The sequence below is a fragment of the Lepidothrix coronata genome, unplaced genomic scaffold (assembly GCF_001604755.1).
Source record: "Lepidothrix coronata isolate B3197 unplaced genomic scaffold, Lepidothrix_coronata-1.0 Scaffold38, whole genome shotgun sequence".
In the NCBI taxonomy this organism is placed as follows: Eukaryota; Metazoa; Chordata; class Aves; order Passeriformes; family Pipridae; genus Lepidothrix; species Lepidothrix coronata.
Window position 1 is genome coordinate 5646559 of NW_016690218.1, and position 13171 is coordinate 5659729.

General features: G+C 34.7%; 1 protein-coding gene across 9 annotated transcripts in view; it reads left to right on the plus strand.

The window, feature by feature from the left end:
• USH2A (usherin) overlaps positions 1-13171 on the plus strand; it is a 379818-nt gene that overhangs the window by 128255 nt on the left and 238392 nt on the right. For all 9 annotated transcript variants that reach the window (XR_001874412.1, XM_017812861.1, XM_017812864.1 and 6 more), the window contains 4 exons: positions 4709-4839; positions 10886-11012; positions 11397-11498; positions 12792-12980. Coding sequence is in view for 8 of the 9 variants with exons in the window: in XM_017812861.1 (XP_017668350.1) it covers positions 4709-4839; positions 10886-11012; positions 11397-11498; positions 12792-12980 (549 nt within the window). In the remaining variant the exon portion in view is untranslated. The remainder of the gene's footprint in view (positions 1-4708; positions 4840-10885; positions 11013-11396; positions 11499-12791; positions 12981-13171) is intronic.

Consider the following 13171-nt stretch of genomic DNA (forward strand, 5'->3'; position numbering starts at 1 on the left):
ACAAAATGTTAATTCAGTGGAGGTGTATAGCAACTCAGAGTTTTACTCTCCATCTGTCCCCTCCCAGTTAGAAACAAATTTTGTTTTATAATTTCTGTGGGAAAATGTACTTTGATTCGGCAAAAGCATTTATACATAGACTTAATGTTAAATAAATGCTTAACGTTTATCATCCTGAAAGGACTGCCGAGAGCCTAATGATGTAGTCAAAATTTTATATACAATTTCTATTCATTTTAGCTGGTGTTATGCACAAATAAGGGTTTCGGTAAGCATAAACTGGCTGCTTTCTTTGTCAACAATGTATTTTTTGTTCTTTTTATTGGAATGTACAATTGTATAATTATTTACACCATTTCATATAACAATGTAAGTAGAATGGGAATGCAAATTATGTTTCTACAACTGTACAATTCTGGGAAAAATTTCACTGAACATGGATGTGCTTCACAGATTATGCAAAATTCATTTCTAAAAATGCTTTGTGATTTTCCAGGTACTGGATACGTTTCTTTTTTTATTTATGAAATTAACACTAGTCTTGTTGACCACTGACAAGGTTGGAAATACATTTTTTTGGCTGTTCTTATCACTTTTGGATAGAGTTGTTCCTCTGGTTATATATAAGTTTCGGTGAAGGGTCATGAGACTTTTGAGACTTATAGGAACTTCTGTATATTTATTGAGTCTTCTGTTTGTTCGCTATTTTGAACTGGACCCTGAACATCTAGTTGTAGGGAAAGGTGCTTTACAGGTGTTTTTGCTGGATGGATCGATGAACAAAATTAGTTTTTAAGTAGGTCACTTTGCTGAAATCTCCCAGTTGTTATTGTAAAAGATGTTTTCAATTGCCTTGACCCTCTGCCTGCGTTCTCCCCTCAACTCTTCCCTTAAATTTCAAAAAGTCAAAATTTTTTAGTAATGTGAATGTTTTTGTGTTTTGAAATGTTGATTTTTTTAGACTTCTTTTTTTTAACATTAGTTAGAAGTGGATTTTATTGCTGAAATAATTATAAATTATTAGTATATGTTATGCTAATCTAGCAGCTGCTCTAATTTATTAATATTTTCCCACTGACTGCCAACTGCTTCTTCTAAACTCAAAATAATCCTGTGTGCTCTGTAAACTTGCCAGAAACACAGTCAGCTTCTCAAGAGAGCATTTCTGGCTGTTAAATAGTTTTGTGCAGGTCTTGCAAGTCATCCTGAATTGTGGTAGGAAACTCTGAATCCAGATAGTCTGAATCTGAAATGTTGCTGAAGTACTGAGACTTGCTAAACTTACATGAGGGAGGCGAACAGCAGGTATAAAAATCACCCCATTTGCATTTTATTAGACAAAACACTGTGTTCTGGTGTTTGTGATGATGAAATTTGAAAATGTTTTCAAATGCACCTAATATTAGAGTAATAGTATATCATTTTACTTGTTTTATCAGCCTGTTACTAAAAGGGACTCTCAAAACTGTGTCACTCTCAGGGTAACTTGCTGATATTGTGTCTCAGTTGAATGCCTTTAAAAATGCCTGCATTGGTAATTCTTCATATCCTTGTTCCTCTACTAACCTGACTGTGCCATCTTTGAAACTAGGACAGAAATCTAATCACAATCTGCTATTGCATAAATTGAAACTGTGTAGGTCCTGACGGAAGGTTATTCTACCTTAACACAGTTTGAAAAGTATCCAACGTAGAATTAATGTTAATACCAGTAATTTATTTTACTTGTCCTTTTTATGACTCTGTATTCTTCTTTTTGTCTTTTATGTCCACTACATACAATGCTTGTATTATTTTTTTGTGCAATGCTATTATAATTAAAGAAATTCAATTACAGAAATAAATAAATTATTTTCAATTTAAGGAATTCTGACAGCTTCTCCAATTGCAACTATAATTTGAAATGGAATTAAAGATTTTATTTGAATGACATACTTTAATGTTTAATTTGTACTAGAATTTCCTGTTGGCTTTTACCCCAGAAATGATAACAACTTCTTGTGGAACAATCATTTTTGTCACACAAACAGGTCTTTTAGGTGAATTCTTGAGTTGCAATTCAAGATTCAATTGATTAAAAGTACATTCCTACTATGCCCAACAGATGGTCATGTTTTCCATCCAAGATTTAGTAGGGTCTGTAGTGTGGCTGAGATGCAGTTTCTATATATGACAAATTACAGAAGTAATTATAATGTCACTATTTTGTTTATGTTTCTATTTATCTGTTATATTTAACATTGAAATTAAGGTTTTAGATGTGCATACTGAAATAATAGACACAATTCTTTGGGAAACTTTCTTGCAAAATCTCTCACTCTCCCCTCCCCCAGTACAAAATAAAGGAAAAGTTTTTTTGGTAACCCAGTGCAGTTTTGAAGTTCAGTGAAACTTGAGATTTTCAAGGGAAAGCTGCCTGTGTTTAGGTCAAGTAAGATCCATTTGCAGTGTTCAGTGTCAATAAGACAAAAATGACATGCATGTAGTTGTTACAAGTCTGAATGGGTTTCTCGTTATGCTTTGTTTTGACCATGAGGTCCAACATTAATTAGTATGTTTCTGTGAAAAATATTAATTTCACAAGTTTTTGTCTTGCAGTGAAAATATTATCTATGGAGCAGAAGTTTGCTCAATATTTAGTTTCCCTATTGCGCTCACTTCTAGAAATGCAAGCAAATAATAATGTTGAGGTATAAAAGTGTTTATTTAGAGCTGGCTTATATGAACTTTACAATCTCATGAGCAATTCCAAAGATACCTGAACTTGAAGGGGCAGAGTCATTTTCTCAGTTATGTGATAGGTGACAAATGTATTTAGAAGAAAATAATGGTTCCTGAGTCATTAATAATTTATACAAAGCTGTGGCAGCTCTACAGGTAGGACTCTTCAATGTGCAAAGAAAAAAGTAAGCTCCTGCATAACATTTAAAAACTCTTAGAATTACTCCAGTATTACTGTTATGAACCATTTAATTTATGTTTTCTAACACAATTATTATACAAGAATGGTGTTTTTTCAGAAACTCAATTATCTTGTTTAGGTTTGTCCTTCTGAATTAGGTGTGAGGAGGGATCCTCTGGTCTTCAGAAATGGCTTTTGGCAGCTTGATAAAAATACTGTCAACTTGTTAAATTAACTATGCTTCCCACTGCTGAGATTGGAGGCCATCAGTCTCAGCCTTTCCAGCAGATATTGCTGCTGGAAATAACTGGAGCCTCTAAGTACAGCAAGTCTTTATTTCTGAGCCAGGCAAAGCTATGCTTTTCCTTAAGTATGGACACCGAGTTTTTTACTTGCAGTGGGTTACTTCTGTGCAACTGCTTTTTGCAGGTATTTTACTAGCATGGCTTATTTTCGTTGTGTAGAGAATGTTTCTGTGACTGCATTATGTGATTTGCATGGAAAAATTTATGCAATTAAGTAATGGGGTCAAAGGATATTTCTCAAGGTAATTAACAAGTGTAATCTAGTAAGAATATGCATCAGAATTATGATTATTTATTTTTTTTTAAATATAGGTGCTGTCTGCAATAAAAACTTTAGTCACTTACTGTTTTCTGCCTGACTTAAGATAGTGAAAATACTGAATAGTTTGATAGAGACCGGTAAAACCCAATAACTTACCCTGTTTTGTAAAAGCATCTTATACAGAAATGTTGTGAAAGTGTGGTATAGGTGGATGTTGCTATTGCTGCCTTTTCATTCCCCTTTGCAAAAACCTGATGCAGTAAAGGCATGGCTCCACCATACACTCAGCCTGAGGTATGTGGATTTGCATGTTAGAAAAGCTGGGCCAAATTTGTCATATGTTTTTTTTTAATTTTCTAATTTGTTACTGCAAGATCATATTCCAGGAAATAGCTTAAAAATAGTCAAAAACAATAGTAATAAAACACTATGGTTTTCCAAAACTTGTTAATTCATAATTATACTTCTTGAAATTGGTTACATAATTTATGAATTGTTTTGTTAATGTGTCCTTAGATAGTTCCTGAGTAAGTTTATACACTGGACAACCATAAGCTGTTTAAAAAAAACCCCTATGTTGTTTTCCTTGTATGTCATTTAAATGACATTTAATGAGCTGAGATTTTATCAGAAAAAATGGAGGACTATTGATAATGATCTGAAAAGTTGTTAATTAAGATTAGTTCATTCATTATTTCTTGCGGTTTTTCCAACTTTTGTTGAAACTACTTCTTTTCCTGTTCTTTGTGCACTTAGATATATGTACTTATAAAAGAACACATATAAATATACATGCGAACACATACATATGTATATTTTGGAACTGAAACCCTACTACTATTCATAGAAATCCTTGCATGCAGAAACCTCATTACTACTTTACTGACAGAAACATTAAGTGACAAGTGTCCTTACATGTAAAACATCAACTATTAGAATAGTAGGCTAATATCTCAATTATATTTTCTTAAGCAAGGAGTTACTAAGCAGCATAAGTCAACAACTGCATGTTTCTTTTTACAGATGAGTGAGGCCTCACAGAAATTTCTGTCAAGGGCTGACTCAGGATTAGTAAAATTTCTCTGCAATGACTAACAAGGGCTTTAGGTGAACAGAACTTCCATGAATTCAGTTTGCAATGTTACTGCTGTTTCTAAAACAGTATTTTGTTGGCAATTTTTGTTAGAATGCAAAAGAACAGCTTTTGGTATTAACCATCTACTTGCTTTTTCGAAACAGGTATTAAAGTGAAATTTAGAACGCAGGAGCCCGATGGTTTGATTTTTTTCTCTGCATCACCTGGCAATCAGGAGGAATACATTGCATTGCAGCTGAGGAGTGGACGACCTTACTTTCTTTTTGATCCACAGGTACAACAAAAGACAGGATCCTATAAAAATTGCTTATATCATTTATTTCAGCACTTTTAACATGCTTATCCTTGTTTTTTGTTTGTTTGTTTGTTTGTTTGTTTTAAAATTTAATTTATACAAGTTCATTTGCTTCTTGGAACCCTCAGTGAACTAGAGATTTTGGGAGAGGAAAACTGAAACACTTAAACTTTACTCTTTTATTGTTAAGAGTGCCACAATTTAAGACTTTGTTTTTGCATTTTTATGAGTTGGGGGTTTTTTGTCGGTACCGCCAAACACCACTACAGATTAAAGCAGCAAGATTTCAAAGGTGGGCAGAACAAGGTTTTGAATTAGTAAATAAAGATTATGTAATTTTAGCAAATAATTTTTAAGAATCCCATATCGAGACTTTTTCCTGCTGAAATCAGCATGTTGCCATTATGCAAAGACATAAATAATAAGGGAAATATCAACAAAATGAAAAATAAGGCCACATTCCTTGCATTTCTATTTAGGTATTTTGTGTTTTCTTTGCACCCTGAAACTGGATCTCCTCATGGAATTAAAAAACGTTACGGACTCACTTATATTTCATAAATATGCAAGAAATTGATAGTAATTATCAGATTTTCTAATTATATTGAGAGAATATGGTATCCTACGTATCATATATGTGCATCCTTTTCGTAAGGTTACTACTGCCTCAGTGTTGCCAGAAGGTCTGATCTGGTTGCTCTATCAGCCATATCTTCTGTCACACCTTATTGTCTAATTCTGCATTTGGCATTGTATCTTATGCTCCAGGGGGTTGAACAGAAATGCTTAATGGCATAAAATGGTGGGGATTTAGAGATGTGCCAACCCACTGTTAACCTTTGCCTCCTGAGCTCTGCCATAGTCCAGGCACTGATGCTCCATGACCATGTGGAGGTGTTGTATAGCAGTGAAGGTCCTCTTAAGCTCTGGAACATCTGTGGAGGAGGCATGGTGCTGCACAGAGGCTGGCTTGTACGTCATCCCCATGCTTGTATGTGATCCCCATGCTAGAAAACATTAAATCTGCTTCTGACCCCAGCATATAATTTTCTACTATTTCCACTGCATTTACATGCAGGCTTTACTTTATTTTTCCTTGTTGCAAATTGAATCAGTGCATACGTCAAAGTTTGGGACCGTGCTTAATGTTGTTAATATTGCCCTCATCCACATTTTAATAGGGACTAAATCTATCCCTTTTACACTTCACTTAACTGAAAAGGAATTTTTATTTCCTTCTCAAGATCTTTCTAGGTGTCCTGATTAGATTTTGTTGCTGTTGCTGTTTGTTATTTAATGGGAGTGGATGTCTTTCAACTAACATTTTAGTGCTTCAAATAGTATTCCTAGCCCTCCTTGCAGATTTGCTCCTTCTGAAGTAGATTTATGTCAGCTTGTTTGGACTCATTCCCTTAAAGATGTTGTATTTGTTTGGATCCACAATATTTGGGGAATGGGAAGTGAGGGGGGACACATGGAAGGGTGGCTGATTTAGGGAGTTAATTCCCCCCCCCCTTTTTCTCCTGTCTTTTAACAGTAAAAAAGTGCAGGTCTCATATTTAGTCATTAGAGCATCTCAGTTCAGTTAATATTTTCAATAGTTACTATTTTGATTTTTAACAGATTGTTTATGAATGAATCTTTGTTTATATTTCTGTTTCATTTGAATCAGATAACTCTGTCCCATGCTGATTTTTAGGATCATCACTTCCATATTGTTGCCTTTTCTTATAAAGTCAAAAAATTGCCTATGGTGCTGCTTCAGTGGCTGTTCAGAGAAAAAAAAAGTCTGTCATTCAAGGTATTCAGGAACAGTGTAGGTCTTAACAGATGATTTACAATCTTGAAAGCTAATGCTTTCTAATTTTTCATTAATAATGTGGAAGAGATTCCTGTACATTCTCAGATTCAGAAGTAGGGTACAGTGGCCTACATCAATGTATTTTTGTAGCATCTTTTTCAAAATCTTTTACCTATGAAAATACAGTTGTCAGAAATTTTCAGTCTTCTGTATCCTTACTGTGCTGTGCTACCTTACTGTCTTTACCTTTGTTTCTGTGTTTCCTTCATAGTTTGTTTCTTTTTTCTTTTTTCCATGATTTGCTATTCCTGTCTTACAATGTCAGGGATCATGTTCTGTAGCAGTATTTCTTAATCTTTCATTTGTGCATCACAGTTTGCATTAGAGTGCAAATGCTTTAATTTCATCTTATTGACATCATGTGGTGTCTTAACCAGGTTATATGCATTGTTTTCTCTAGTTATGGTCATGGCATATACAATAAGCATTTGTGGCCTTGCCTTTGTGCTCTTCCCTTAAAAATTGCAAAAATTCTTTTTGATGACAACTGTGTCGCTGCTGCTTTTTATCTGTAGCAGTGTGGCATAATATTCTGTGCTCCTTTCCAGCTGTGCCCTGTCACAGGTTAATTATTTTTACCCTTAGTCCCTTTCAGGATGCTGGTATGTATCTTTGCTCACTATCAGCAATGTGTTTTCTCTTTGTTGTGTCTGCTCTGGGGATAGTCCTGCCAAGTCTTCCTAGTGGGGAGCCTTCACCAGCCTAGCTTCATCCTTCCCTAAGTGTTAATTTCAAATCCTTTTCTTCCTGTCCATTCATACTCCTCTGAGCCTCATGTACACCACCATTCATCCAGCTATTGTCTGACCCTCCCTTTTGTTTCCTTTTTGTGTTGTGTAACTGCTCTTTTTTTCCTTCCTAATTGTTTTACTGTCATTCTTTGCAGTTTCTACTCATGCTTCAGGAAGCATGAGGGGTTTTGCTAACAGATGTCTTCCTTAGTGTTGTCTGAACAATCAAATTGTTCCATAGATCTTCCTCCAAACTCAGAGTATCTGTAAACCTTCAGCTGTCTGTGGATTTTCTTCTTATCATGATGTGTTTACCTCCACCCCTAAATTTCGTAATCAACTCCAGCTAAATTTCTGGTTATCTTTCAGTGGCTGCAGGTCATTTGTTCTTCTTCTCAGGGAAGCACTGAATTTTTTACACCAAGTGAAATCATTAAAAGTGAAAATATAAATCCAATGTGGAGTACCTTCTTCCTTAGTGATTAGTGCAGTCTGGGGATAGGGTATTGAAATTGTTCTCACAGAATGGAGGGAATTGAATCCAGCTCTTCCATTTTAGAAGGCAATCCATTTACTAAAGTTTACAGCAAAAAGGAGGAACATCAGATACTTTTCTTGTTGCCTGTGTTTCCTTGTTGGTTGTTCTTGTCATGAAGAGGCTGAATTAGTAGACACAGTCTGAGGGTAAGCTGTAACTCCACAAAAAAAAGGAAGATGGAGACTACCTACCCAGCTGTGAGTGTCAGCTAGACTTTCCTCCTTGGCACAACTTCAGTATTTGTTTACCTTCTCAGTGGTAGGAGTTTGGGAATTGAAAGAACTTGACTGGTAAAAGTATAGTTACACTCAGACTTTGGCACCTAAGATGGTATCTTTGAAGATTCTTATTTGTGATGTTTCTATGTGTTTTCAATGTAAACATCATCACGAGAGAGCCACAGTGATTCGTTCTAATTTAGTTATTACTGAGATCTACCAAATATTAAGGTGTTGTATGGTTTAACTAAATAACCCAGATTTCAAAATGTTGATTTCCAAGATGCATGAAAAGCCATCTCACAACAGGATATTTGAATGTGATCACAGAGTGACTCAGGTAGTTCTGGATTAAATTTCTTAAAGGGACCTCCAACTCAGTGCATGCTGAATCCTGAATACCATCTTTTTTCGTCTTCCCCCAAAATTAAGCACAGGTTTGCACATATGCTTGTGTGGTCCCAGATTGAATTGGTTACAAATAAATGTGGTTTCTGGTGTATAAAACTGTTAATGCTCTAGACTGTTGCCAAACATAATATGAAGAACCACTTATTCAGGCACCTGATCTTTAGAATGCAGCATCGTTTGTAACAATTTTAACGCTAACTAAGTACACTTTGATGAGACAGCATTTAATAAAATGCTCATTAATTTCATCATTAGCAAGGGTATGCTAAGAAGTAAGCCAGTTTCTTATGTCACGCCCAATTAGCATCCCATGCTAGTAATCCCATTAGTATTGTTGAATTCACTAATGGAAAAACTAATGGGCATGCTACCAGGGCACATTAATTGGGCATGACACCAGTTCTGGTTTTAATTATTAAACTATGATAATGAAATGTGTGTGTTTGTAAAATATTAAAATGTTGAAATAGGAGAGAAGACAATAAAAAATAGTATATGAAAAAGTGGGAATTAATATGTAAGGATATATAGCTTTCTGTTGTTTTAATGGGGCAGAGGGCTGCTGCACAAAACTCCTCAGTACCAGGATGTTGGCTGAATGGAGTAGGAAGCATGCTGTAAATATCCACAGGAAATAACTTTTTCTGTAATCCTGTACATATGTGCACATCATATGTATTTTGATTCATAAGATACACAGTGACAGTCCCCAATTCAAAAGGTACTGCAAAATGTATTCTGTGTTTGTAAATCTTATGCCAAAATGCGGTTTCTAGGAGATGAATGCCACTAAAGGCAGAAGACTAAATTTTAACAGAAGTTTTTAGTATTAAAATAGGTGTTGTTTACATCAACAGGTTTTCTCCATGTGCATAACTCTAAGGTCCTTTGGCCAGAAAAAGTCATAGATGATCTGAGAATAAAAAAATTGCTGAATGATCTAGTTTGCTATTGCAAAGTTACAAGCTAGGCACCCAAATGATAAGAAACCAAATTTTTCTTTTACATATTTTTTTAAAGTTGTTTTTTGAAGCCATAAAGTAACTACAGAAGTTGAGAGTCTTTAATATAGCACAGTGCCTATACAAGGAAATGTTTTTCCATTCAGTAGTTGCCTGCTGCATAGGACAATTGTATTTGTGAATCCAGCAGAATAACTTTGAGTTCTCAGGTAGTTCAAGTAGGGTATAAAGTCCTGAGAAATATTATGGGAATTATTCGGAAATTAGAAGATTATTTGGATATAAATCTCAAGAAAATTCTTGAAATGTATTGATTTTATTTGTGTTACATCATTATATTAATTTATGTGATATTTTGTTTGGTTCTTTACAATCGTGAGATTTAGTTTGGCAGCTTCATCTCTTATATTCCTCTTACTCAGCAATTTGGAAAAGACTTCTCTGTATTTGTCATAGATGTCCCTAAATTCACCCCTCTTTGTCGTATTTTTTTTTGTTTTAATAAAACCACATACAAATTCTAGTTAAATTTAAATGCATTTTTACAAACATCCCTTATACCATAAAGCAACTTCAATAACTATCTTTTGGGGGCGGTGTGTGTGTGTGGTTGTTTGTTTGGTTTTTTGTTTTGCTTTTTGTTGTTGTTGTTGTTGTTTTGTTAGGGTTTTTTTCACCTTCTTTGTTTTGGTGTGTCTTCCCGAATCTCTTGGAATGACTTTTTTTTCCCCTCCATAAATTTATTGTACTCTTTCATCTAGAAATTTAAGTCCTTTTGATACCAGGTTAACATGGACAGAACATGAATCTACTGTGCTACAAATACACCTTTTTTTTGGGTTCCTTCCTTTAGACAGGTGCTGCAATTAACAATCTTGATATGCTGCTTCTCTCTGTGGATGGGACATTGAATCATGGCCATCAAACTACACAGCCACAGTAATCCGTGAAGTAGTTAAATAGAGACATAATTAAAAAAATAAATAAAAAATAAAACATCTGAGTGACATGACCCACAACGATTTGTGCCTCATCCTTGTCTTTATCAGGAGAACTACACAGAGTTTTCTATTTTTAATAGAAACCAAACTGGATCCTTGATCTTTATTTTATTATTTGAAAAGGTTAATTTAGTGGGAAAATCAGTCCTAAACATCATTCAGTAGTCCAAAAGAAGTTAAGCAGAGGACTTCTGTCTTTATTTTTAGATGTTACATGCTACAGATTGCTGTAAAACAGTAAGGTATAATTCTAAATGTTACCTTCATAATATTCTAAATTGGATTCTTCTCTTTATTAAAAAGGGATCTGCAGTAGCAGTCACTCCAACTAATGATGGTGGAAAAATGTACAATGATAACAGCTGGCACCAAATAATTGCTACAAGAATTCAAGCACTGGGAAACATCACAGTGGATGGGCAGTATACAGGTAATCAATTCATCTAAATAATTTTGGTATTGCTCAGGGTATTGCTCGCTTGCTTACTTTTCCACTACCTGTGTTTGCCCATATAAAAAAGAATTCAACTCAATTTTCTCAAAAGATCACTACTGTTTTGTCTGCTCATCTGAGGTATCTGTCCAATGTGAATCTTTGATGATTTAATACTAAGGGTCTTTTTGTGCTTGTGAATCTATAATTGTTTTAATACTCTGTTGTAAAATAGAGATGTAAATATTTCCTGGATACATATGGGAAAGTACTAGGATATTGTGTCACATTAGCCTTTTTTATAAAATATCAATGTTTTGTTATTGAGTTGAAAATCTGTTGAAAGCATTGAATAACAGAATAATGATCTATTTCTGTCAGGTTCTTCCTTAGCAACTAGTGGCAGTACCATTATTGGAGAGAACACAGGAGTTTTTGTTGGAGGACTTCCACAGGGTTATACTATTGAGAGAAAGGATGTAGGTGAGTATGATAAATAAGTCTTTACAGTTTCTCAAATTTTACCTTTTGAGATAGACTGAAATGTCTATATAGCTGATTTCATCAGCATTAAAGCAGCGTATGAGCTCTGTGTGCATTTTAATGAATTTTATACACAGAACTGGTATGACTGTGAAAGTTAAGGATATGTTTTACATACAGATTCCCAAATTCTTTTCCAAAACACACAAGAAATTTCTTTTTATTAGCTTAAACGCAGGGTTATGCACTTGGGTGCAGGGATACAACATGCTGGCCTTTTTTGGTGTCAGTTTGTATCCTTCAGAGGTTGTTGCATTGAATTTGGTGGTGTATGAATATACCTGTATTTTACAGATATAGAATTTATGTAGAATTGGATCATACTTGGCTTCTAGAAAAATCAATAAACATAAGTTTTCATATATAAATTTGGTATATATTTCAAGGATATAATCTGTCAACCTGTAACAGAGAGGTGACTGCCTACAAAGCCAGTATACAGTCAGCTGTTCTCAGTGAATTCATTTCCAAAATTTTGTTTCTGTCATATTAACCTGGAAGCCAAATTGTTTGCTATGTTTATGTTCTCACGTCTGACATAAAAACTAGTGGGGTACACTGAAGTCCAACTCCCTCTTCTTTGTCACTTTACTAAAACCAGAAATATGTGCATGTGTTCTTCTAAAACGTTGGTTCACAAAGTAATCCAGGATGCCTCCCTCAAAAAACACAGGTAAATAATTAAAATGAGACTGACTATAAATACCATTCAAGAGAAGGCCACCTATAAATCTGCTTTATGTTTTTGTCCCTAGTGAAAAAAGAGTATAGCAGCCAGGAATCATTGGGGTTTTTTTATTCAAACAAGGAATGAAACATTTCCTGATGAAGCTTCTAAACATGTATTCATCTGTCTTAGCTTTTGCAACACTGTTTCTTCCTATTCAGCAGAAGCATGCCTTTCTTCAGAATTACTGTTGTGTTTAAAGAAAACTTTCCTTGGATCTCCATAGAGCAGATTTCTGCTGTTGAATTGAAAGTACCTGTATACAAAATCTCAAAAATTTTAGTATTTTTCAGCTATGTAGCAGACACTGCTGTCTTTAGGAACTAGACCCATTCAAAAATCTGGATTTAGCTTTGAGACTGTCTTTATGAAGTGATTGATAGCTGGTTTTCAATGCATACATAGACATATATGATAAGGAGAACACGAATAAAACATATAAATTAATTCTTGTGTTTAGTTGCAGGTGATTAATCGGCTTAAAAAATATTTTCCTTTTTTTGCAGGGATGAAGAGGATAGTGCAGAAAGGATTTGTGGGGTGTCTTAGTGATGTATTTTTGAAAAAAGCGCATACTCCTTATGAAAACTGGGAATCTTTGAACTGGGAGTATGCTGAAGAGCAGAACAATGTCTATCATGTTTGGGAAGGATGCCCCATTGCTCTCTCAGAAGGAGCACATTTTCTTGGCAGAGGTAGTTTCCTGTTCTATTGCACTATCCAAGTATGTTCTTGAGATATAAAAGGTGAACGTATTAAAAGTATTGCAGTGATCTGCTTTTCAAAGCATTTTTAGTTATAGAGGTTTATTTTTGAATGGTTTAAAATTTGGTCTCTGGGTTTACAGAAGGTTGCTGCATGAAAGAGGAATTGCATTCACAGACAG